The sequence below is a fragment of the Erythrolamprus reginae genome, chromosome Z, assembly GCF_031021105.1.
Source record: "Erythrolamprus reginae isolate rEryReg1 chromosome Z, rEryReg1.hap1, whole genome shotgun sequence".
NCBI classification, from domain to species: Eukaryota; Metazoa; Chordata; class Lepidosauria; order Squamata; family Dipsadidae; genus Erythrolamprus; species Erythrolamprus reginae.
The window spans coordinates 116,306,898-116,331,391 of NC_091963.1; the positions used below are offsets into that span (position 1 = coordinate 116,306,898).

At 41.8% G+C, this 24,494-nt stretch overlaps 1 protein-coding gene across 3 annotated transcripts; it reads left to right on the forward strand.

Annotated features, from left to right (window-relative positions):
* Nucleotides 1–332: 332 nt before the first annotated feature.
* Nucleotides 333–16,573, forward strand: LOC139153355 (uncharacterized). Of its 3 annotated transcripts, none has more exons than XM_070727154.1 (6): nt 333–494; nt 3,301–3,335; nt 5,217–5,276; nt 6,517–6,709; nt 12,036–12,123; nt 15,682–16,573. In XM_070727154.1, the coding sequence occupies exons 1-6, from the start codon at nt 429–431 to the stop codon at nt 15,807–15,809; spliced, it is 570 nt and encodes a 189-aa protein (XP_070583255.1). In that variant the 5' UTR covers nt 333–428; the 3' UTR covers nt 15,810–16,573. The 3 variants fall into 3 exon arrangements, with proteins under 3 accessions (XP_070583255.1, XP_070583256.1, XP_070583254.1); XM_070727155.1 differs by lacking the exons at nt 12,036–12,123; nt 15,682–16,573 and adding exons at nt 9,805–9,836; nt 10,153–10,621; XM_070727153.1 differs by lacking the exons at nt 12,036–12,123; nt 15,682–16,573 and adding an exon at nt 10,153–10,621.
* Nucleotides 16,574–24,494: the final 7,921 nt, after the last annotated feature.

Sequence of the window (24,494 nt, forward strand, 5' to 3'; positions counted from 1 at the left end):
TAAAAATATTTTATGACTACCCGTTTAGTTATCTAATTATTGTTAAAAGTCTATCTAGGTACTTTGTCAAATATGTCTGACATGGGGCAGACTAAATATAAGGAAAAAAAAAATAGGGGTGCCTGCACTTTTGATAGCACTGTGTAAGAGAAACCTTCCATAAATATTATTTCTGCAATAAGTTTGCGTTCTCCCAATAATACGTTTTTTAGAGTGGAGGAGCTCCATATTGTCTCAGGCTTTCTTCCCCTACACCTGGGACCAATTAGCAGAGCACATGATCAAAGCAGGTGTTCTTGGGAAGTCTTCATCTTTCAGTCTTCAACCAACCAAAGTCCATAGGGCGGTCAGAAGGGAGATAAGGGTCCTCCCCTTGGTGCCAAAACTTCTTTCTCTCAGGACATTGAACTGCATGGACACAGAGAAGGATGGCGCTCTCACTGAAAATCCAAGGAGGAATTATTCTACTTTGGGCGTTCCTGTTTTCTGCAGGGGTAAGGAATCAAAATGCTGGGGGGTGGGGGGCTGAGGGGGTGAGGGTGGGGGTAGAGAGCATACATTTCGGGAGAAGCCCACAAAAAGAATATCCCAAACTATTGGTATCTAGCTAGCTTTCTTTGCAAGGAAAAGCTAACTGAGCAACTGAGTTTAGAATTAAAGCCAAACCATTGGCAGAGAAGCTACAAGTCGTTTTTCAGAATGGATAAGCATTTGGAAAGCCCCCCTGTTGCGGCTCCCACCAACATTAAAACTGGGAGGAAAGAAATTGGCAGGAGGTTTTGGGAGAAGATGAACTGCGGCTTCGTGTAGCAGGCAAACAGTTGGGGAGGTTTTTGCTACAAGAGAATTTGTAAAAAACCCAACATTTATTTGTAGCTTCATTTAGAGTTACAAAGTTATCAAGTAAACGCACCTCCTGGGATAAAAGCCACTGGGGGGGGGGGGCATACCTGTAATTGGAAGCTCTTTGCAGGTTTTTTTCTAGGAGATGGAGAAAAATCAAATTTTGAAATAGAGTTTTAATTGTTAAAATTTAAAAAGGGGGCAAATATTTCTCCTTTCCTTTGGTGGGGACAGGTGGACACTTTATTATAGTCTTGTGGTATAAGTAAGCTCTTTATACCCTTAGAGGAAGTCTAAAATATAAAGAAGTCTGAATTATAAAGGAAAAAAACCCCCGCAAACGTGTTTTCCTTTTTCTTTATACATTTTCACACACCTATCCCCATTTTCTTTCTACTCTTTATAATTTCTCTTGATTGTTTATATATATATGCTTTGTAAAATGTAGTAAAATTATTAGACAGAGAGCTATCTGTTGCCTCCCTCTGTCCTGTCCCCCCTCCCCTGCAGCAGTGACTGGGGAAAAAAGTTAATTGCTATAGGGATGCTACCCCTCAAGCCCAGCTGCTTTTAGCAAAAAAAAAAAAAAAAGCTGGGGAAAGTTTTAGTGAGGGAAAAACTAAGGGGAAAGCAACTAAAATAGACAAAAAAGGAAGAGAGGTAAATGGGGGGGGGGGGCAAGTAGGACCAGGTCTCCTAGGAAAATTAAGTTAAGCTTGAAAAGTAGCTTAAAACACCCTCAGTCTCCTTATTTCATCAGCACAACAGCAATTATCGATATTTCCAGAGCCAGAGCCTTTGGATGTTGGCTTGAGAAGTAGTATAGGAAATATTTGTGAATTTGTTGGTCACTGTTTGTTGTGAGACTCAGCAGATCAGTGATTTTATTTAGTGAAGATGTTTCTATTAAAGAATGCATCATACCTCTTAAGGCCGTCGTTTTTTGTCTCACTAAGATCGTAGAGGTTGCTGAATGTAGAAAGGAAAGTTCATCCAAGTTAGAAGATTGGTATGTTTTTTTAAAAAAATAAATCCACAGGGCTTTAAGATTGATATTATTCCTTAAGAAAGCCTGATCTGTGCACGTCCCCACCCCAATTCCTACAATTAGTGTAGAAGAGACTAGAAAGAATTTAATGCTGATATTTCCAATAAATCTGGAATTCTGACCAAAGATTTGTAGCCTGATCAATATTTTTCTATTGAGAAACCGCTGGATGATTAAAAATAGTGAAGGGGATCCTGACCTTATTCTTCTTCTATCACCCATTTCCTCCCATGTTGACTGTATGACTGTAACTTGTTGCTTATATCCTAAGATTTTTATTAATATTGCTTCTTCATTGCTTATTTGACCCCTATGACAATCATTAAGTGTTGTATCACATGATTCTTGACAAATGTATATTTTATTTTATGTACGTTGAGAGCATATGCACCAAGACAAATTCCTTGTGTGTCCAATCACACTTGGCCAATAAAAATTCTATTCTATTCTATTCTATAAAATTATTTAGTAAGAGTAGGCTGCCACCTTCTGGTTGGAAAGCACTTTGCATGAAGGATAAAAGAATTCCTTTTACTGGCTAGCAGTAAAATTGAACTACTAAAACAATTAAGCCCCAATATAATTTGTCGGCCACTGGTCTTCTGTCTAGTTCATTAGATTGCTAGTGTAATTCTCTGATACACACACAAACACACAGGGCCTGAATTTTGAGTTATATTTTGTTCTTACGTTGGAACATTTCCAACCAATTTTTCTTAGTAACCATTTCCAATCAAGAATATACATTTATAGAGCAGGGCAAATATACACTGCTCAAAAAAAATAATAATAAAGGGAACACTTAAACAACAGAATATAACTTCAAATAAATCAAACTTCTGTGAAATCAAACTATCCACTTAGGAAGCAATACTGATTCAAATGCTGTTGTGCACATTCAATTTTGTACAGAACAAAGTATTCAATATCTCTTTCATTCAGATCTAGGATGTGCTATTTGAGTGTTTCCTTTATTTTTTGGAGCAGTATATTATCTGGGGCTATGCTGAAAAATGTTCAATGGGGTGACAAACCATTGTTCTTAAATTCATTTTAAAAAACCCAAACCCCATCCAGTAAAAATCTCACGGTGCAGTTTCTCCATTTATCTTAGTTCCATGGTTACTGAAGAAGATGAGTATACAGTATTCCATTTTTCATTCTGCAAACATCCCTGCAGCACTCTATAGCTTCTTTGGCTTCCTGTATTCACTTCAATGCCAGAAGAGGGCAGCACTGTGGCGTCTTTTCATAAGGGGGAGAAGGAGCCCGAAGAGAAGCTCAACAGTGAGAGAGGCGTATTTGAAAGGGCAGCATTAGAATAAAGGAAAGCCTCCTATGAACAAGATAGAAAATGAAGCACAAATACTCTTTTCTGTTCATTTACCCCACATCTCATTCCTTTCTAGGTTACCTCAAAGCAAAATGAATGCTGGAGCTTCCTGTAAGTCAGTGTTTCCCAACCTTTTTTGAGCCACGGCACATTATTCATGTTTTCAAAATTCTGGGGAACACTGAAGGGGGGGCGGGGGGGGGGGGGGGCTAAAGAAAAGTTTGGACAAAAAAATATATCTCTTCCTCCATTTCACTCTATTTCTCCCTCCCTCTTTCTCTCCCTTCCTTCCCTTCTTTCTCTCCATCCCTCTTTCTTTCTTTCTTCCTCTCTCTTTTGCTCTCTTTCTCTCTCCCTCCTTCCCTCCCTCTATGTCTTTCCCTCTCCCTCCTTCCCCCCTTTCTTTCTCTCTCTCTCTTGCTTTCTTTCCCTCTCTTTCTCTTGCTTTCTTTCTCTCATTCTCTCTCCCCTCCTTTTTCTCTCTCTCTCTTTCTCTCTCGTTCACCACGCCAGCAACAGAGAGAAAAAGAAAGAGCGAGAGAGAGCCGGAGAGAGAGTGGAGTGCGCAGCAGCCATCAGCCTCCTCGCCCTCCCAGACGTCCCCAGCGCCCGGCCTCGCGCCGCCTCCCGTTAGCCCGGCCGAAAGCCACACAGTCCCGGACTCCCGGATTGCTCGCTTCTCCGGCCAGCGCGGTGCTTTCCTGGGCAGATGGCTTTGCTGACCGGAGAAACGAGCGATCCGGGAGTCCGGGACTGTGTGGCTTTGCGCCATGAAGAGAAAACGGCAGCAGGGAAAAGTCGGCCGTTTTCTCTTCATGGCGCAAAGCCACATAGTCCCGGACTCCCGGATTCCTCGCCCCAAGGCAGGAGGCGGTGGCGGAGAAGAGTGGGCGGATTGGGCGGGCAATGGGGCAGGACGGAGAATCCAGGGGCGCGTTTGGCCGGAGGCACCGTGGGGAGCAGGGGCAGGGTGGTGCGGCAGTAGGAGTAAAGGGAGCCGCGGCTGCCCCTGCCTCCCCACGGTGCCTCCGGCCAAACGCGCCCCTGGCTTCTCCGCCCTGCCCCATTGCCCGCCCGATCCGCCCACTCTCCTCCGCCGCCTCTCGCCGCGGCACACCTGACGGTGTCTCGCAGCACACCAGTGTGCTGCGGCACACCGGTTGGGAAACGCTGCTGTAAGTTATTGCTTTACTTTGTTTGCTTTTCTCTTAGTTCAGATCAGATCCAGGTGGTACTTCAGATCACTGCCACTACCGGTGTGATGCGCATTTGGCTCCAGGTGACTGGTGGGTGCACTTGTGCGTCCTGGTGAGATTTTGCTTCTTCGCATGTGTAGACGCAACATCTCATGAGAGGATGTGCGCACAAGAGATTTCAGCGGTTTTCTTTGTTTCTGCACATGCGCAGAAGCAAAATCTCATCAGAGTATGTGCACCCGAGAGAGATTTCAGCGGATTTTTTGTTTCCACGCATGCGCGGAAGCAAAATCTCAACCATGTACATGCACCCGAGAGAGATTTCGGTGATTTTTTTTGCTTCCACGCATGCGCAGAAGCAAAATCTCAACTATGTACATGTACCCGAGAGAGATTTCAGTGATTTTTTTTATTCCGCGCATGCGCAGAAGCAAAATCTCAACCATGTACGTGGACCCGAGAGAGATTTTAGTGATTTTTTTGCTTCCGCGCATGCACAGAAACAAAATCTCAACCATCTACGTGCACCCCAGAGAGATTTCAGTGATTTTTTTGCTTCCGTGCATGCGCAGAAGCAAAATCTCAACCATGTACGTGGACCCGAGAGAACAAAAAAGAAAATAGTTAATTGCAAGACGACTCTTAAATAAAAGATATGCTCAGAATGTGAAATAATTGTCCCACATGTGATCTTTCGAACTCTTATGTTGGCCCCACCACCACAAGCACAGTCTTGTGCATTTTGAATGTTGTGCAGGTGGCTCATGTTTAAACTTTTTATCTCTTCTTTCCTAAGGTGTGATACTGAGGCCAATCTTAACTGCACCTGTAATACAGAAATGCCTAATTGGCTTGTGTAAGTAAAGGGCAAACAGAATAACCTTTTCTGTGAGCATGTCTTGGGTAGAAAGGAGTGTGTGTGTGTGTGTGTGTACTGAATTTGATGGGATAAATGTTTGACTTGGAGGCTCTCTTTTTAAGACCGTCAACATTTCAAAAAGGCTCACAATAGAACACACGGACTTTTATACGGGTATAAAATTTCATAGCCAAGATTTGCCTTAATATTAGCCCTCCTTCTGTTCTGCCGGCGTGTTTCAACTGCCCGTAATTACAGGGTAATTAGTCCAGGAAGACACACACCACACGATAAAAGGAAAACCCAAAAGTTTTTATAAACAGAAAAACAGAAACAGCTCCCTTTTTAAATGTCAAAGGGATTTTCTGGTACACGCAAGGCACAGGTTAAATGCAATCCAATTGCTCACCCAATAACTGGTAAATTGAGTCCAATTCTAAAGTCCAGAGAGTCCACACACAATCTTGAACAGCACAAAAACCACGATCTTGACGAAACAATGAATCAGATAAACTGCCATGAGGCTAAAACACCAGGTTGCACTTTTATCTGTAGCACTAATTACAGCAGCCCCACCCAACCACAGGTGGCCTCATTTTCTGTTGTAATAATCCTTCAGTTGTTGTCTCCTATGCATCACTCTATGTATGCGTGGATGTGTAATTAATTCTTATTCAGAATCCAAGGATGATACAGATGATTGATCTCCTCCTGGGCTGTCTGCCAAACTCCCCTCTTCCCTGTCATTCAGGCTTCCTTCGTCAGAGGAGCCTTCATCGGCAGGTTCCATCGGGAGCAAAACAGGCCTGCGGCATGTGGATGTTTCTCCCACCTCCACCTCCACATTCCTTGGGGCAGGAGCTGGGCCAGAGCTAACCACAACACCTTCTTTATGAAACGACAGATTCAAATCTTGGCTTAAAAGTAGTATATTAGATAAAACCGTTGGTGATTGTTGGGAGCCATGTACAATCATTACATGGGACAGATTGATAGAATTAGGAACTACAAGTAGGAAGCAAATGTTAAATGATGCAGTTAGGACAGAAGAACTAGGGGATTCCCTTGTGATCTGTGCATTTAAAATAAATGACCCAAAAGGACACCAGAAAGATCTTTGAAATTCCAGGAGCTGAATTTGGGGTCCTCAGGCAGTAAGTATCAATACATTTGCAGATATCTCTCTGTTGAATCTGCCAGATGGCACATATTCTTTTGCTTTACTTTTGCTTCCCAGGCCTACCATCTGCCTTATTCCTCTGGCTATCATTTGCAGTTGTTGCCTCAGGCTGTGCCTGCATTATTACAATGAAAGGCAGAATATCTGCCTTCAAGAAGGGTCATCTCAGCACAGTCCATCTATGTGCCCCGTCCCTGATGTGGTCTCAGTTCAGAATTTCGAACTCAGCAATCCACCAACTTATGAGGAGGTAAAGAACCAATTATCTTGTTTCTGGATTTCCAAATATTTTTTTCCTGACTGAGAAGCCCAAGCAGACCATGGATCTCTAGTCCAATGTTGGCTCTCTTTCTTCCTAGCGGAAATTCTCTAATATAGGCAGAGGTGGGGTGCTAAGGTGGAACGGTGACGTGTGCTCACCCCCGTGGCTCTGAGTGCTAGCGGAATCCAGCGCAATTAGGCTACTGCACTTGGGCAGGTAGCAAAATTGCGCGCGGACATGCAGGTGCGCCACGGGCGTAATTGCGCTGGACTCCGCTAGCACTCAGAGCCACGGGGGCAAGCACACATCACCATTCCACTTTAGTAGCCCACCTCTGAATATAGATAAAGGTAAAAGTTCCCCTGCACACATGTGATAGTCATTTTTGGCTCTAGGGAGTGGTGCACATCTCTGTTTCTAAGCCGAAGAGCCAGCGCTCTCTCCAAAGACGTATCTGCCATCATGTGGCGAGCATGACAAAATGCTGGAGGTGCATGGAGCGCTGTTACCTTCCCACCAAAGCGGTCCCTATTTCTCTACTTGCATTTTTTACGTGCTTTCGAACTGCTAGGTTGGCAGGAGACGGGGCAGGTAACGGGAGCTCCAGTGATGGGCAGCAAGCCGAATGGTCAGGTGCTCCCTCTTGGTAGGGAAAATTGGGATGCACACAGAATTGCACTCCCCCAAGGCATGCACACACACGCCCATCTGAGATTAAGATTCTGCGCATGCACCTGAAGCCAAATCTCATGTGAGAACTCTCACACGACCAAGATTTCGGTGATTTTTTGCTTCCGTGCATGCGCAGAAGCAAAGAGATCAGCAAAAATCGGCGAAATCTCATGTGCATGAGTGTCATAGCTCAAGATTTGGCTTTGGGCCCATGTGCAGAGGCTGAATCTTGTGTGGGTGGGTGGGCACACATGCGCTATGATTTTCAACCTTTTTTGAGCCATGGCAGTTTTTACATTTACAAAATCCTGGGGCACATTGAGCATGTGTGAGTGTGTGTGTGTGTGTGTGTAAAAAAAGGTTGGACAAAAAAAATCTCTCTCTTCCTCCCTTTCGCTCTATTTCTTTCTCCCACCCTCTTTCTTTTTCTCTTACTTCCTTCGTCTCTTTTTTGCTCTTTCTCTCTCCCTCCCCCCCTCTATGTCTTTCTCTCTCCCTCCTTCCCTCCTTCCCTCCCTCTCTTTCTCTCTCTCATGCTTTCTTTTTCTCTCTTTCTTTCTTTCTCTCTCTCTCTTGCTTTCTTTCTCTCTCTCTTGGTTTCTTTCTCTCTTGGTTTCTTTCTCACTTTCTCTTTCTTTCTTTCTTTCTCTCTCTTGCTTTCTTTCTCTCTCTCTGCTTTCTTTCTTTCTCTCTCTCTCTTTCTCTGTCTCTCTTGCTTTCTCTGTCTGTCTCTTTCTCTTTCTCTGTCTCTCTTGCTATGTCTCACTTGCTATCTCTCTTTTTCTCTTTCGGACACCACAACAGCAACAGCGGCATAAGGCAGTAGCCGTGGGGCGGCAGCAGAGTGGTCGACTGCAAGCGGGAGCCATGACGGCAGCAAGTGGACACGTTGCTGCACTCTGTACATGCTGGTGCTGCGCTGGGCATGGGTGTGGGTCTGGCACCTCTATCCTGGCCTAGCCAGTGGGCGAGTGGCAGCCCCAGAGCGCCAGCATGTAAGGCATCCAGCAACACATTAAGCCACCACTGTCGGTGCCTCCACCCTGCAGCTCCCGCTCACAGCTGCTGCCTCCCAGGTACTGCCCGGTGCTGCTGCTGCCAGCATGCTCTCGCTGCCGGTGATCTCCCGCTGGACCCCAAAGGTCACTTGACACCACCAGGGAAGCTCCAGCCGGTGCCGGTGGCTCCACTCTGGAGGTCCTGCTCACAGCCACTGCCCCCGGCTACTGCCTGGTGCCGCTGCTGCCGGTGTCCTCCCGCCGGGAACCAAAGCTCACCTGCTGCGAAGAAGGAAGGCACGAAAAAGAAGGCGCGAAGAAGGAAGCAATGAAGAAGGAAGGCGCAAAAAAGAAGGCACAAAGAAGGAAGCAATGAAGAAGGAAGGCGCGAAAAAGAAGGCACAAAGAAGGAAGCAATGAAGAAGGAAGGTGCGAAAAAGAAGGCGTGAAGAAGGAAGCAATGAAGAAGGAAGGCGCAAAAAAGAAGGCGTGAAGAAGGAAGCTCAGCTTCCAGTTTCGGAAGCTGAGCTTTGCAGCACACCTGACCATGTCTCGCGGCACACTGGTTGAAAAACACTGCGCTAGACGCACATGCACCCGCACTTGCTGCTGGGCGTGCACTGGTAGTGCTGGCAGCAAGCAGCCCTCCACTGGGGAGCTCACTCTATTACGTGGCACCGGGGATTCGAACCTCTGAACTGACAACCTTCTGATCAACAAGCTCAGCAACTTAGCCCTTGAGCCACCATGTCTCTAATTTATCAGGCACTCAATCATAGTTTCTTAGTAATTTAACCAGGGAGAAAGTGAACATCTGTGTCAGCGTATCCAAACATAGATAAGATTTAAGTTTAGCAAAGCATTGTTTTCGTCCATCAAATCTGTTTAACAACTAGCTAACAAACGCATATACCTATTTGTTGTGTGTATCTTGAGTTAATACAACTTATAAACTTCATTAGCCTAAACAGTTTCCTGGTGCGTTTCTTATGAAAATTTCCCAGAGGTTTTTTTAAAAATCTCTGTGGCAAATGCCCTTTGGTAAAACACAGTTTTCTGATACATTTTTTTAAAATAAATTTCCATACAATATTTTAATATATACTAAGATGCAGACTTTATTTTAGAACAAACCTCCTTAATATACTGTACATGTTTTTCCTGCAGGTTTTCTAAAGAAGATAAATTGTTCTAAATTACGGCACTCACACACTCACACACACCAAAGTCTTTTCCATCTTTCCATTTGCCCATTTCTAACATTTTTTTCTTATTCTAAGTCAAAAGGGATCCAATTTCTTGCAGGGCAGGGGGAGGGGGAAGAATAATTGCTTTTGAAAGCTTTTTAAAGGTTAGCATGATTTGTAGGGATTTTTCCTAATTGTCTTGTATTGTTATATTTTCTAAATTAAGAGGCTACCGAACAATCTGCACAGTCTACGAGGGTGAGTCAAAACGTAATGCCATTTTCTTTATTTCAGTAGAAGTTTTTGATAAAAAACAAATGATTATATCATTTACCTTCCGAAATATTTTGTTTCTTCCTTTTAAGGTTTGTAGACTTGCAAGGAAAATTCAAAATGGCTACCCCCTTAGAGTTGCGCCAAAAACAAAGAGCAGTGATTGAATTCCTTATTGCTGATGGGGAAACGCCTGTGAACATTCACAGATGATTACAAAATGTGTTTGAGGGCAATACTTTACATTATAGCCCATGAAAAGGAGTTTGAGAGGCAAATATTATTCCTGTTATGTCCCCAGCATTCTTGCAGAGTCCAATTAGAAGATGGGAGGACCTGGCGGAGGCACATCGGTCAGCTTCGTGCCTGCTGCCAAGGAAGGCCACCGCCAGAACCAGAAGGGACATCTATTTCAATGTTACCACTAGTTTCCATCCCAGTTACAGCTCCAACTGTTTTAAACCCTGTTGCCACGCCAACAGAACCAGTCAGTCCACCCCCGTCGGTAACTGATTCCACACAAAACATACCGCAGGATCTGGAGAACACGGAGCGGACCAGTCAGGCGTCTGGTACACAGGAAGTGCCCGGGGCCACTAAAGAACCAACGGGACCAAGAAGATCATCGAGGCTGCGCAAAACTCCGAGTTTCCTAAAAGATTATGTTTGCTCATGCCGGATAAGAAGGCGTGGGCGACAACAAAAGTTGGAAAATTCCCGTGTTCAGATTGGCTGTTGGTGCTGACAGCTGCTATATAAGTCTACAGAGAGGGGCAGCATACAAATCTAATAAATAATAATAATATAAATAGAGCTGTCAAGTTTCTGAGGCATTCTTGTTTGTGTATTCTACGTTCGTTCTGTTATTGCTACATATCACTGTTCCGTTGTTTAACTTGCAAATAAACAAGTTAATTGAAGTTTGACCAACTTAATCTGATATATTACAATTCCAGTTACAAGGAAATGAAAACTGCAGTGAAGAAGTGGCTCAAAGAACAGTCAACACAAATTTATGAGGCAGTGATACATGCTCTCATTCGAAGGTAAAATATTGCTATTGAGAGAAATGGTGACTATGTTGAGAAATAGGGATGTGACCCACAGAGGACCAGCTTCTTTTGATGTTTGCTACATGTTCCTATGTTGGTAATTATACTTGTCCTAAATAAAATGGCATTACTTTTTGACTCACCCTTGTATACAGAGAGTGCTCCACAATTGGGCCCATCATTTTGGCATCTTAAGAAAAACAAAGGGCAAACCCCTTTGACCAAACTTGGGCAGAAAATTAAACCTCTATTGGTTTATTCAAGCCCATAATATTTGGGCTTAAAGCTGGAGGACAATACACCACAGACAAATGAATAAGCAGATGTGTTGGAACAGCTTCTTTCATTAACGTGATTCCAATAAAGCTGTGCCTGAACTTGTTTTTCTGACTAGTGGCATTCCCGCACCTCATGAGTGAAGTTGGGGTGCAAACTTAATATTCCAGAAAATTTCCCACAGCTGTAACCAGTGTTCCCTCTAATTTTTGGGGTGGGTGGGCGGAAAAGTATAGTGTCTGGGCGGCACAGAAATAATAAACAAACAAACAAACAAACAAACAAACAAACAAACAAATAAAAAACCCACCCTGTTTTGCTTCAGAGAATTTCAAAATAAAATACTGTACTGTGTGTCTATAACAGTGAGCTCATAATAGGGCAACTCTATCAATATCAAAATGCCACTTAAATAGTTGAGCTAGTTTCAAACTAGATTTTGATTTTCTTTCTCTCTTCCTTACTCCCATTCTTTTTCTTTCTCTTTTCCTTCCTCTCTTTTTTCTATCTGTTTCTCTCTCTTCCTCTCTTCCTCTCTCTCTCCTTCCCTCTCACTCTTTCCCTCTCAGCTTCTGGGCAGGTTTGGAAAACTCTGAGTTGATGATGATTTTTGTGAGCTGTAACAGTAACTATGACACGAGGAGGCAATAACTAAGCAGAAAAATAAAAGAAGGGAAACATTATTTAGAAACAGAACAGCACCACTGAAATTCAGCAGCAAGTGAGAGGCGGATTCCAGGAAAGCATCACGATTGCCCTTTCTTGAGAATATCTCTTTTCCAGATTTGGTACACTAGGTATATATGCTGTGTAATATTCTATATCAAAATGCAGTTCATTTTATACCTTTCTCTAGGCTGTAGGCAAACAACAACGTAGCCCAATTCCTCTGGATGATCCTGCTGCCTATGAAGATATTGCCTTGCACTCCGTCTTTTCAAGAGGTGCCTCTGCTCTTCCTGCGTTTATGCTCAGGAGTAATACCTCAACTGTCTAATGTTTTTGCTTGATGTTATCCTGGAATGCTCCAAAGTTAAAATTTTGATGGATAAGGCAGTTCTATATTTAGTTATCTTCTCAAGAATGTATTTATGCTTATATACAAGGTGTAACAGTAGCCACCTTCTTTTCCTCTATGTTAGGTCATGGATATGAGCAGAAAATGTGTCACTTTTTTCTCTTATTATTTTCTCTAACCCTGTCTCCTCCCTCAATAGTACTTCTTTATTCTCCCTTTTGTTAAGATATTTACATATTGCATTTATTTGTAGCCACCTTCCCTTACCTAACCACCATTCTATACGGTTTCTACTTGGCCTGCCATCCTTCTCATATAACTGTTCTATCTTAGTTATCCCTCTTCCTTTCAACTCTCCTATAACCCTATTTAAATTTGTTTCATTATCTCTATTTATTACATAAAGCGATGACAGTTTAGATTTATATAATCCTATTTTCCCCTGCCATTTTTTCCCAAATTTCCATAGTCCCTTTCATGGGGCCTATTAATTTACCTAAGTCACTCCTGTTCCACTTTGTAAAGATTAATTCTCTATTCTTCATCCCGTTTATCTGCTTTTCCAATTTTACCCATTTGTTTTCACATAATTGCAACTCCATTAACCTTTCCATTTGAAAAGCTTCCCCATACAGCTCCAAACAAGGAACTCCCCATCCCTCCTCTTTTTCATTCGCAATTAACCACTTTTTCCTTATTCTTGGTCTTTTATCTTCTTTAATCCAATAATTAAGTTTTTTGTCCCACTCTTTAACCTTACATGCCAATAGCCCACTCGACAGCACCTGAAATAGGTACATCATTTTGGGAGCTATCATCATTTTTAAAGCTCTTATTTTAGAGAGTCTCCTTAGCTTTTTCTCTTTCCAGCTCCTCATCTGTTTCAACATTTTCCTCCATATTAATCTATAATTCATCTCTTCAATTTTCACTGGGCTTTTCAATAACCAAATTCCCAAATATTTTATTTTTTTAAGTCCTAATTTCAACCCTGATTCTTTCCTGATTTCTATCTGCTCTCTCGGACCTGTATTTAAACACATAATCTCTGATCTTTCCATATTAACCGACAGTCCCGATTCCTGTTTAAACTCTTGTAAAATATTTGTTATACCTTTAATCATCTCCATCGGGGTCGGGGTCAATATAATTGCATCGTCTGCAAATAAATTTATTTTCATTTCTAATTCCCCTAGTCTATATCCTGCCCAGGTGTTATCTTGTCTTATCTTATTGGCTAAGATCTCTATTGCTATTACAAATAATTTTGGAGATAAAGGACATCCCTGCTTGGTGCTGTTTAATATTTTAATACTCTGCGTTCTTTGTCCATTCACTCTTATATACGCTTCATTCCCTTTATAAATCTCTTTTATAATTTCACAAAATTTCCCCCCCATATTTAGTTCATTACATAATTTATATAAATAGCTATGGTTAACTTTATCGAATGCTTTATACACATCTAATTTCAAAATTCCCAATTTCCTTTTAGTAACGGTAGCATGGTGCATCACATTTATTACATTTTTAATTGGTTCGCTTATTTTCCTTCCCTTCACGAATCCATATTGATCCTCTTCAATTATTTTTGGTAAAATATTTTCTAATCTATTTGCCAATATTTTCATAAATATTTTATAATCCTGATTTGCCAAACTGATCAGATGGTAAGACCCAGGCACTCTTAAATCTCGACCCATCTTTGGAATAGTAACAATTTCTGAAAGCTTCCATGTCTGCGGGATATCACGATTTAACAATATATTATTGAACAGTTTCTCCAAATGTGGCAACAATACATTCACGTAAGTTTTATAAAATTCCCCTGTAAACCCATCCAGGCCCAGTGCTTTGGCTTGTTTTAACCCTTTAATTACTCTAGCAATTTTATCTTGTGTAATTTCTGCGTTCAAAATTTGTTTATCTTCTTCACTTACTATTTTCCCAACCTTGAGGACTCCTATCTTCACTTGCTCCTCTTTATACAAATCTTCATAATATTTCCCCATTATCTTCTCTAACTGCTCATTACCATATCTAACCACTCCACTAGAGTATCTCTCAATGCTAAAATACATGATTTTTCTTTCCTCTTCTTCAGATATCTCATCATTTGCTGCATTGATCTTGCCCCCCAGCTCTGTATTTTTTGTCGCATCTTGTTCCATTTGATCCATTCTCATCTTGTTCCATTTGGTCTCATCATACACCATCAATTGTTTCTTTTTCAATTTCAATAAACTATTCCAATCTCTACTTTTAACTGCTCTTGTATCAAATCTATTTCCCTTATCTTCCTTTCCCTCTCTCTACCCCTCTTCCTAATATCTGCTTCCATACATATACATTGTCCCTTCATAAAACCCTTACATGCATCCCACACAATTGATTGTTTAATACCACCCACATCATTAATTCTAAAATATTCAGATAACTCTGTTTGCAATTTCTCTTTGTCTTGTTCACTAGCAGTTACAACTGCATTATATCTCCAAATTCTTTGATTGCGTTCCTGACCTATTTCCAATTCTGCCAATAGTGGGGCATGATCTGATAACCAAATACTTTTAATATCTACTTTTTTAACATGTATATTGCCCCCCCCCCAATTCATTAATATATAGTCTATGCAGCTAAATGCATTATATCTTGCTGAATAATATGTAGTTCTGTTTGAAATATCTGCATGAAGATCCACCATATTAAGTCTGTTTAAATGTAACATCCTGCTGTTTGCAATCCCATTTGTTAATTGCATATTAAAATCTCCTGCCAAAAAAGTTGAGCCCTCCATAAAGTTGTCTAACTTCCTTTTAGTATTTATTATAAATTGTTTTGTTTTCACATTTGGGGCATAAATTGCTGCTAATGTCAGCTTCTTTTGATTTATTTTCCCTTTAACAAATATCCACCTTCCTTCTCTGTCTTTCTGAATTCCCACCTCTTCAAAATTAACCCTCTGATGAATCAGAATCGCTGTGCCTCGGCTTTTTTGTGTTCCTCTTGACTCAAACACCCATTTCCAATTTCTATCATTAATCAAGTTATCCCTTCCTCCCCTTCTTTTATGTGTTTCTGTCAAAATCATAATATCCACCTTGTATTGCTTAGCCATCCTTAATATCCCAAACCATTCACATTTAAAACCATTATCTTACACTCCGTCATAATATACCAAAATCACCCTTTTCCCCTCTTGTTTTGCCCTTGGTTTATTTTCCCCCCCTTTCTTTACCCCTATTACCCCCCCCCACCAACGTGCCTCACCCCATGCTCCACCCACCAAGTAGGGGGAGGACAAGAAAAGCCCTTGTCCATTCATGAGGCACATTCTCTTGATTGCGTTCTCACTCAACTAGCTCCTCTTTCAACCCCTTCTAATTGTAATAAAAGAGAAATCTTTCTCTCCCCCTCCTTTCTCCTTTAAATAATTCCTTCTTTAATTTTAACTTCTTTAACCCCCCCCCTTTTCCCCCCTTAGACTTCCCCCATCGAATAACAAATATACAAGAATCCCAAGACATCTCCAAAAAAAAAGTACAAGACAAGGAGACTCAAACAACATCACTTTCTAGCTCTCTTCTCACGCTGAGCTCTGCTCTTTTCTAATGGCCTCCACCTGCCTAGTTAACTCCTTCAGCTGCTCTTCCCTTTTTTTCACTGAGGAAAGCCACAACAATGTCTCTCTGCCTCTCCCTATCTCTTCGTGCTGCCGCCCAGTGGACTCGCAATAAATCTTCCAAGCTGACTTGAACGCCTGCTTGCTTATTTATCCAAGCAAAGACTGCTTCCATTAAGTTTGAATGAGAGGCAATTCCTCTGGATGATCCACCTTCCTATGAGGATATTGCATTGCACTCCATCTTTTCGAGAGGTGCCTCTGCTCTTCCAGCGTTTATGCCCAGGAATAATACCTCAACTGTCTAATGTTTTTGCTTGATGTTATCCTGGAATGCTCCAAAGTTTAAATTTTGATGGATAAGGCAGTTCTATATTTAGTTATATTCTCAAGAATGTATTTATGCTTATATATAAGATGTAAGAGTAGCCACCTTCTTTTCCTCTATGCTAGGCCATGGATATGAGCAGAAAATGTGTTACAACCATATCTAAATGACCCCATATCCCAAACTTCATGTAGCTTTAGTCTGATACGTAACAGATCAATCCTTTAAGACCTGGGTCATGCAAATGATTGACCTGTAAGTATTAATTTTCCTCCTGGGCATTGTCCTGCCTTTTCTTTGATATTTACTTCCTTAGTTTTAGTTGGGTTGGCATCTTGTTACAGTTTCTTCTAAAATACTTATCACTGTCCTTCCCCCCCAAAAAAGTTACTGCCTTAATTATTTAATAAATACATTTATTTGGAATTTGGAGTTGTTTCAGGTTTTTTTTTCTTCTTTAGCTTGGAGGGTGGTCTAACATGTCTACCAGACATGGATTCTTCCATGGGTTTTATGGAGATTATAGAAAAAATTTGGAAAGGCTGGAAGGTTCTCCTTTTCTACATGTGAAATTATAAAGCAAGATGTTCACGTCTTTTAGCCTGAGAGTTATTAAATCGTACAAGGGGGGTGATGGTATTAGTGTATCAACTTTTGATAGATTTGACAGGTAACGAAGTAATGATTTTATTAATTTTATTTAGGTGCCATCTGGCTCCTAAAGTCTGAGTGGCTCGCTATATAACAAAAAAAAAAAAAAAACTACAACAAAATTTCAAAAACAAGCCAGAAAATACAGTCCACCTCCACAACAGCAAAATCCATAGGAGCCTGCATTCACCCTTGTGCAATGCATCTGAGAGAGAAAAGCCCTTCCACAGACCTCCAGTTTATATTAAAAAATGTATCTGGAAAGTGAAAACAATGATGCTAAAGGCTAGCACATGTGAGAGAAATTTAAATCTCTTCATCTAATACTACATTCTCTCTCAGCTCAACCTGTCTCACAGGGTGGTGGTTGTGGAGCAAACAGGAAAAAGTTTATTGTATATATTCACTGTTTTGAGTTATTTTTAAATCTAATAAGGGTGGAATGCAAATAAACATGCGAGCTTGCCCGCAAGTAAATCCTTCTTTTTCCTCTTCGATCTGACCTAAATGTAGTTCACAAAGTCATTTACCACAATGTCCTACCTGTCGATGATTTCCTCAGCTTCCGCCACAACAATACACAAACACACAATCGAGTCAAACTTAAGTTCTGGTCACCGCACCTCAAGAAGGATATAATGGAACTGGAAAAGGTGCAAAAAAGGGCAATAAGAATGATCAAGCGTTTAAGGGGTGACTTGATCAAAGTGTATAAAATCATGCATGGGATAGAAAAGGTGGATAGAGAAAAATTATTTTCTTTATCACACAATACTAGGACAAGGGGGCACTCCCTAAAGCTCATAGGTAAGAAAGTGAGGAGAAATCAAGGGAAATATTTCTTCACCCAGAGGGTCATTGGTTTATGGAATTCACTTCCAGAAGAGGTTGTGAAAGCTGTCAGCCTTGAATAGCTTCAAGGCAGGATTAGACAGATTCATTGATACCAAGTGTATCAGTGGTTATTGAAACAGATGTCCATGTGCTGCCTCTATGTTGGTTGAGGCAGGCAGGATTCCCTTGGGTCAGGGGAAAGGGAGGGTCTTGCCTTCTCTTTCTGCTCAAGATCCCCATGGATAATTGGTGGGCCACTGTGTGACACAGAATGCTGGACTCAATGGGCTTTGGCCTGATTCAGCAGGGCTCTTCTTATGTTCTTAACGTAAACCACTCCAAACTCGACTGCAGAAAATATGACTTCAGCAATTGAGTAATCAATGCCTGGAATGCACTACCTGACTCCGTGGTTTCTTCCCCAAACTGCCAAAGCTTTATCCTTAGACTGTATATAATTGACTTCACTCCATTCCTAAGAGGTCTGTAAGGGGTGTGCATAAGCACACCATTGTGCCTACCATCCCTACCTGTTGCCTAATTTACCTGTATCTACTTTGCTAATGTTTATGTTTATACCAATACTATATGCTTGACAAAATAAAATAAATAAAATAAAAAATAAAATAAATTAAATTAAACCCAGGCTGTAGAATAAGCCCCGGTGAAATGTTGCTTTACCCAACATCTGGTTCTTATTACGTTCACAAAAAAAGAGGGGGAACAAGTTATGAGCACACTACCTTCCTTTTGGTTTCCTAAGTAATGCTATAATCAGTTACTGTATACTTAATGGATCAAAAAGTGCAAACACAAAAGGTTCAGTTTAGAGATTGGTTTTGCTATTTATATATGTAATTACATGAGATGTACTGAATTCCTGAGTTATTTGTGGTGTTCCTAATAGATATGAAAGCTCAGAAAAAATATCCCTGGAAGAAACCAATGCTTCTAATTCCTCAATTTTTGTTCTGCAGTTTAACCTGATGCAGTTTTATGGAAAATAGAACCTTGATTTTGGTTTCTGCTAATTGTTTTACTGGGTTAGTACTATAATATGTCAAAACAATAGCAACAGCACCAGAGTTTTAAATATTATTAACTTAAAATTAAAATTGGAAGAGATGGCATTTCCTTTAGATTGACATTTTGTGCCGGAAGCGGAGTGAGAACACGGAGACAGAGCTGGATTTAACTTGGGTCACTTTATTAATTAAATCAGTGTTTCCCAACTTTGGCAACTTGAAGGTGTCTGGACTTCAACTCCCAGAATTCCCCAGCCAGCATTCACTGGCTAGGGAATTCTGGGAGTTAAAGTCCAAATATCTTCAAATTGCCAAGGTTGGGAAACACTAAATTAAATATAACTTTAATTAAATAAACAAACAATAACTGGGACCTGCAGAGGTCAACTAAAAAACATTGGGGCATAAATGATGTCATAAAAACTTCCTGGGCAACTATGGGCATAGCTCCTTGCTGATCCAGGTGAAGGGGACCAGTCCCTCACCTGGATCCTAGCCATGTCACGCATGTGCGAGGTCTCATTGTTCAATCCCTGACAGGCAATTTGGTGGGGCGAGACCTAGGGACATCCTCTCCCCAGTCGCTCAGGCCAGTGCTGACACTATGAGCTCTTGAATAAAGTCTGCCCATCATCTCCAAAGATGCCCAAAGGAGAACACACAGTTACTAACCACCGCCCAATTTCTGCCCTACCTGCCTACCCAGTGACCAAAGGTAGCCAATTGACCAAATCAAACTACCTGCGAAGCACCCCCTAACCATCCACCCTACACCACAGTGTAGAATAGGCAAAAAACGGTCACGACTAACACGCCGTGACCACCAAAAAATCCTATTCAGCCCACTAGGGTTGTCACGCTGTGTATTGACAGCCCCCAGAGACATCTAGAGACATTCAGTAGTAGTAGTTAAATAGTTAACTCATGTATGTTAATTTAGCTCCCCCCATTTATGATGTAAATCCTGTCTAGTCACTTCCTCTCTGTTCTGGGGAAGAAGGAAGATCTCCATCTTGAAGAAGTCTTTCTAACAATGTAGACGTGTTTCTTTAGCCTGTGAGCAGGCAAAATTGATTTCATCATTTTATACAAATAAAAGTAACTTCGTTTTGAAGCTTTTCTCTCATCTTATTCATCGACCTCCGCAATTAGTTTCATTTCAGCTCACGCGGGCTGTGATTGATGATTCTAATCGTGTCAAGGGTGACCCCCAAAAGGCACACTGAAAGATAGGGAGGGCGTACGGGTGTTCATGGATCGGCTGCCGGGGCGAAAAGGAAAGCCCAAAGGCGATGCAGCACTTTTAATAGGGCTGGCCCTCCCCGTCCCCGGTAGCATCATCAGCTGGCGCCAATGCCGGTGTGGCAGGGATCTTGCAAAATCTTGTAAGATTCCGGCCACAATGGCGGCTACGCTGGAGGCCGCATTCCCCCGGCACTGGCACAAATCCCTGCTGGTGGTGAGTCAGCCAGCAGGCCATTGTAATTGTGAACCAAAGACATACATATAAACTGGGTGAACCAGTGAAGGGCTACCAAAATTTTTACAACACTGTGGGCATGGCTTATGCAGGACACCCTGAATTTTCTTTCAACCTCTTTCAGTGCAAATTGGGTGCTCTGGGGTGGAGCTCCATTTTTGCTACCCCACTGTGTTTCCCCCCCCTCCCCATCCAGGTAGTAGCCCACCCCTGGTGAAACCAACTCAAAAGCAGCGACTGCAAGAGGGATCTTGGAGTCTTTGTGGACAACCAACTAAATATGAGCCAACAATATGCAGTGGCAGCCAAAAAGGCCAATACAATCCTAATTTGCATTAACAGAGGGATACAATCTAAGACTAGGAAGGTACTAATATTACTCTATAAAGCCTTAGACAACATCTAGAGAACTGCTGTCAGTTTTGGCCACCACACTACCAAAAACCCCACATTGAAACTCTAGAGAAAGTACAGAAGAGAGCAACCAGGATGATAGGGGGACTGGAAATTAAAACATACAAAGAGAGGTTGCAAGGATTGGGCATAGCTAGTCTAGCAAAGAGAAGGAATAGGGGAGACATGATAGCAGTGTTCCAATACCTGAGCGGCTGCCACAGAGAAGAGGGGGGCAGGATGTTTTCCATTGGGCCAGACAAGGAATAACAGATGGAAGTTGACCAAAGAGAGATTCAACCTGGAAATAAGGAGGAACTTTCTGATGGTGAGAGCAATTAACCAGTGGAACAGCTTGCCTGCAGAGGCAAGCTCTGACACTTGAGACTTTCAAGGGGACATTGGACTGCCATTTATCCGAAACAATATAGGGACTCCCGCTTGAGCAGGGGGTTGGACTAGATGACCTACAAGGTCCCTTCCAACTCTACCAAATAAAGAAACAAAAAAATAACCCCCCCCCCCAGCAATCTCAATGACTCGGGCCTTCCAAATGGTAAAAGAAGAAAGGAGAAAGGAGATTACTTTGCTGGGTTTGAAATTCTGAGATGTCACAAGCGAATTTCATCTTTGCTTATTTCATATTGATTCCAAACAGTTGGGAAATTATTTTCTTTGATGGACCGGAAACTAAAAGTGATGAGGTGAGAGTTCCCTCTAGTGAGCAAATGAAAGCACAGCAACTCACTCAAAATAACAAATGATACAACTTTGTGGCTGAGCCAGAAATACGGCTCAAATGTACAGTACAGTGGTACCTCTACTTAAGAACGCCTCTACTTACGAACTTTTCTAGATAAGAACCGGGTGTTCAAGATTTTTTTGCCTCTTCTCAAGAACCATTTTCCACATACAAACCCGACCCTCCGAAACTGTGACCAGAAAAGACAGGGAGAAGCCTCTGTGGAGCCTCTCTAGGAATCCCCTGGGAGGAAAAAGAGCTGGAAAAGGCGGGAAGAAGCCTCAGTGGAGCCTCTCTAGGAATCCCCTGGGAGGAAACAGGGCCTCCACCCTCCCTGTGGTTTCCCCAATTGCACGCATTATTTGTTTTTATATTGATTCCTATGGGAAAAATGGCTTCTTCTTACAAACTTTTCTACTTAAGAACCTGGTCACGGGATGAATTAAGTTCGTAAGTAGAGGTACCACTATATTGGTGACATCGCCCCCATATTATACATTGTCCCATATATTCACGTGTTATATTTTTCATGCAAAATATGTTTTGCCATTAGGCAAGCTTCAGGGGTCGGTTTTGTTTTCTTCACTCAGTGGAGCACTGTGCATGTGCTTCACATATGCTCAGGGCTAAAACAAAGCTGCGCATGCACAGATGCAAAAACCAAGATGGCGGCACCTATGGCGCTGCCTAAAGAATCAGTTCGGGGGTGTGGCAGCCCTGGGTTGCTGCCAGTTCTAACAACCTAGGCTGCCAAGTTACTAAACCAGGAAGAACCCACCTCTGGCAAGCTTGTCTTAAGACTTTTCCATATTATAGCCTCCAGCTACTTGTTTCTCATTCATAAACTGGCTGATAATGAAGCCAATTAAAAAAACATTTCTAGATTAATTAAAATAATTGCAATTATTTCCTCCATTTGTCCACAGTGATGACCAGCTGTTCTGTCCAGACTGTGGTTAACAAAGTCACTGATTAATGGATTCCCCTCCCACACAATCTGGTAAATTGCTTTTCATTCTATGCCTATGTCTTTTGGGGACTGGTAAGAAGGGGAAAAAATGAAGCCGGTTCCAGTCACCTGCTTTTATAGAAGAAACCTGGCAAAACACTGTTAATGTCACCCAGATAAAACAAGGAAATAGGCATCTTTTCACCATTTGTAGAGAATAAGACGACTTTCATGAAGATATGTAAGATCCTTCATTAAGATGACAGATGATCCTTCATTAAGATGACAGTGGATGAAATATATTGTCAATAGAATGGAATGGAATGGAATAGAATAGAATAGAATAGAACTGTTGTGATTGGACACACAAGGAATTTGTCTTGGTGCATATGCTCTCAGTGTACATAAAAGGAAAAAAAAGAAAAAATATATCCATCAAGAATCATAAGATACAACATTTAGTGATAGTCACCGGTTATAATAAGCAATCTAATAAACCAATAGTCAGATAATATTCAGAAATCACTCCCTAAATCACTGAACTATAAGAAGGAAGAGAAGGTAGAGAAAAATAAGATTAGCAAGAACCTATTCTTACAGGTAGTCCTTGATTTATGACCATTACAGCCTGTCACATGGTCATAACTTGTGATGGGAATAAATCGGATCACCCACATGACTGACAGAGTTTTAAAACAGCTTGTGTGGCAGTCATTTAGGAATGTCATAGTTATTAAATGAACACTGTGGTCATTAAGTGAATCCAATAGGCTCAGATGTCCTGAAAACCAGACGGAAATGCAGGTTTGGAGCAAAATGTTCATAAAATGCAGCCATGTGATCACAGACCATGGCAAACAGGCATAAATAAGGCCCAGTTGTTGAATGGTTGAAGTGTAGTCAGATGACTGCAGCAAGGTGCATCCAATCAACAGAACCTTGAATCTGGTTCATAAGTAGTGTTGGGTGAACCCAACGAAGTTCAGGTTCGGCAAACACACTCAAACTTTGCTGTGAAGTTTGGCTGAGTTCGCCGAACCTGAACCCGAACCCAAACTTTTGCTTGCAGCAAGCCGCTGCGGCGTCCTTTTCTGTAAAAATAAACAAGGGGGTGGGGAATTCCCCACCTCCTTTTGCTTCCTTTTGTTTTTACGGTGCTGCAAGCAAAAGGAGGTGGGGAATCCCACGATGGGGGATTTCGGCCGGCCAGGAAGTAATCTCCGTGACGTCAAAGCCCCGCCCCGGAATCCCTTCGTGGGATTTCCCGCCTTCTTTTGCTTGCAGCACCACAAGCAAAAGGAGGTGGGAAATCCCACGATGGGATTCCCCACTCTCCTCCCGGGCGGCGGCGTTTCGTTGTGTTCAGCCGAACCCGAACCCGAATTTTACCTGAACTTTTAAAAAAGTTCGGGTTCGGGTTCAGCATGCCGAACACTGAAAAGTTTGGCACGAACCCGAACTTTGCAGGTTCAGTTTGCCCAACGCTAGTCATGTCCACTCAAGTAGGTCTAATGTGGCTCTGAATGGTCACTAAGCAAACAAGGTAAGTCAAGGGCTACCTGAATATTGTTATTGTTATTGTTATTGTTATTGTTATTGTTATTGTTATTGTTATTGTTATTGTTATTGTTATTGTTATTGTTATTGTTATTGTTATTGTTATCGTTATCGTTGATTAGATTTGTATGCCGCCCCTCTCCGAAGACTCGGAGTGTACATAAAAGAGAGCAATAAGAATCAATTGATTTTAGTTTTCCTATGGAATTGATGTTTTGGTCTGGTGCATTTGATGGGACTGAACCACTCCACTACTAAACCTATTTGAAAAGTGCAACCCAATACGACCAACTTTCAAAGGCAGAGGATAGAGCTGGGAAGAATACCCACCAGCCAAATGCAACAGAGGCATTTGCACAAGTCAGAATCAACTGCTACAAGGGCTGCCCTACTTGTGCAGACTTTTGGAGTCTTTTGAGGACCATTGGAGGCAGGTACTGAAGGCTATTCCCAGTATTAATCAGGGAGTGAATTTCCCTTCCTGCTTTTCTAGACCACCATGTTTGCCCAATGAACCAACAGATGGATGTCAATCCTGCTTTTAACCCATACTGTTCCTAGGAGAACTATGTTACTATAAGCAAATTTCATGCTAAATAGATAGAAGAAAAGAAAATGCAAATCTTAGAAATTCAGGATTTCAAATTCAAGGCATGAGAGCATTTGGGGTCATCCCACTAAATGGACGGTGGCAAGTCAAGGTAGATATAATGGAT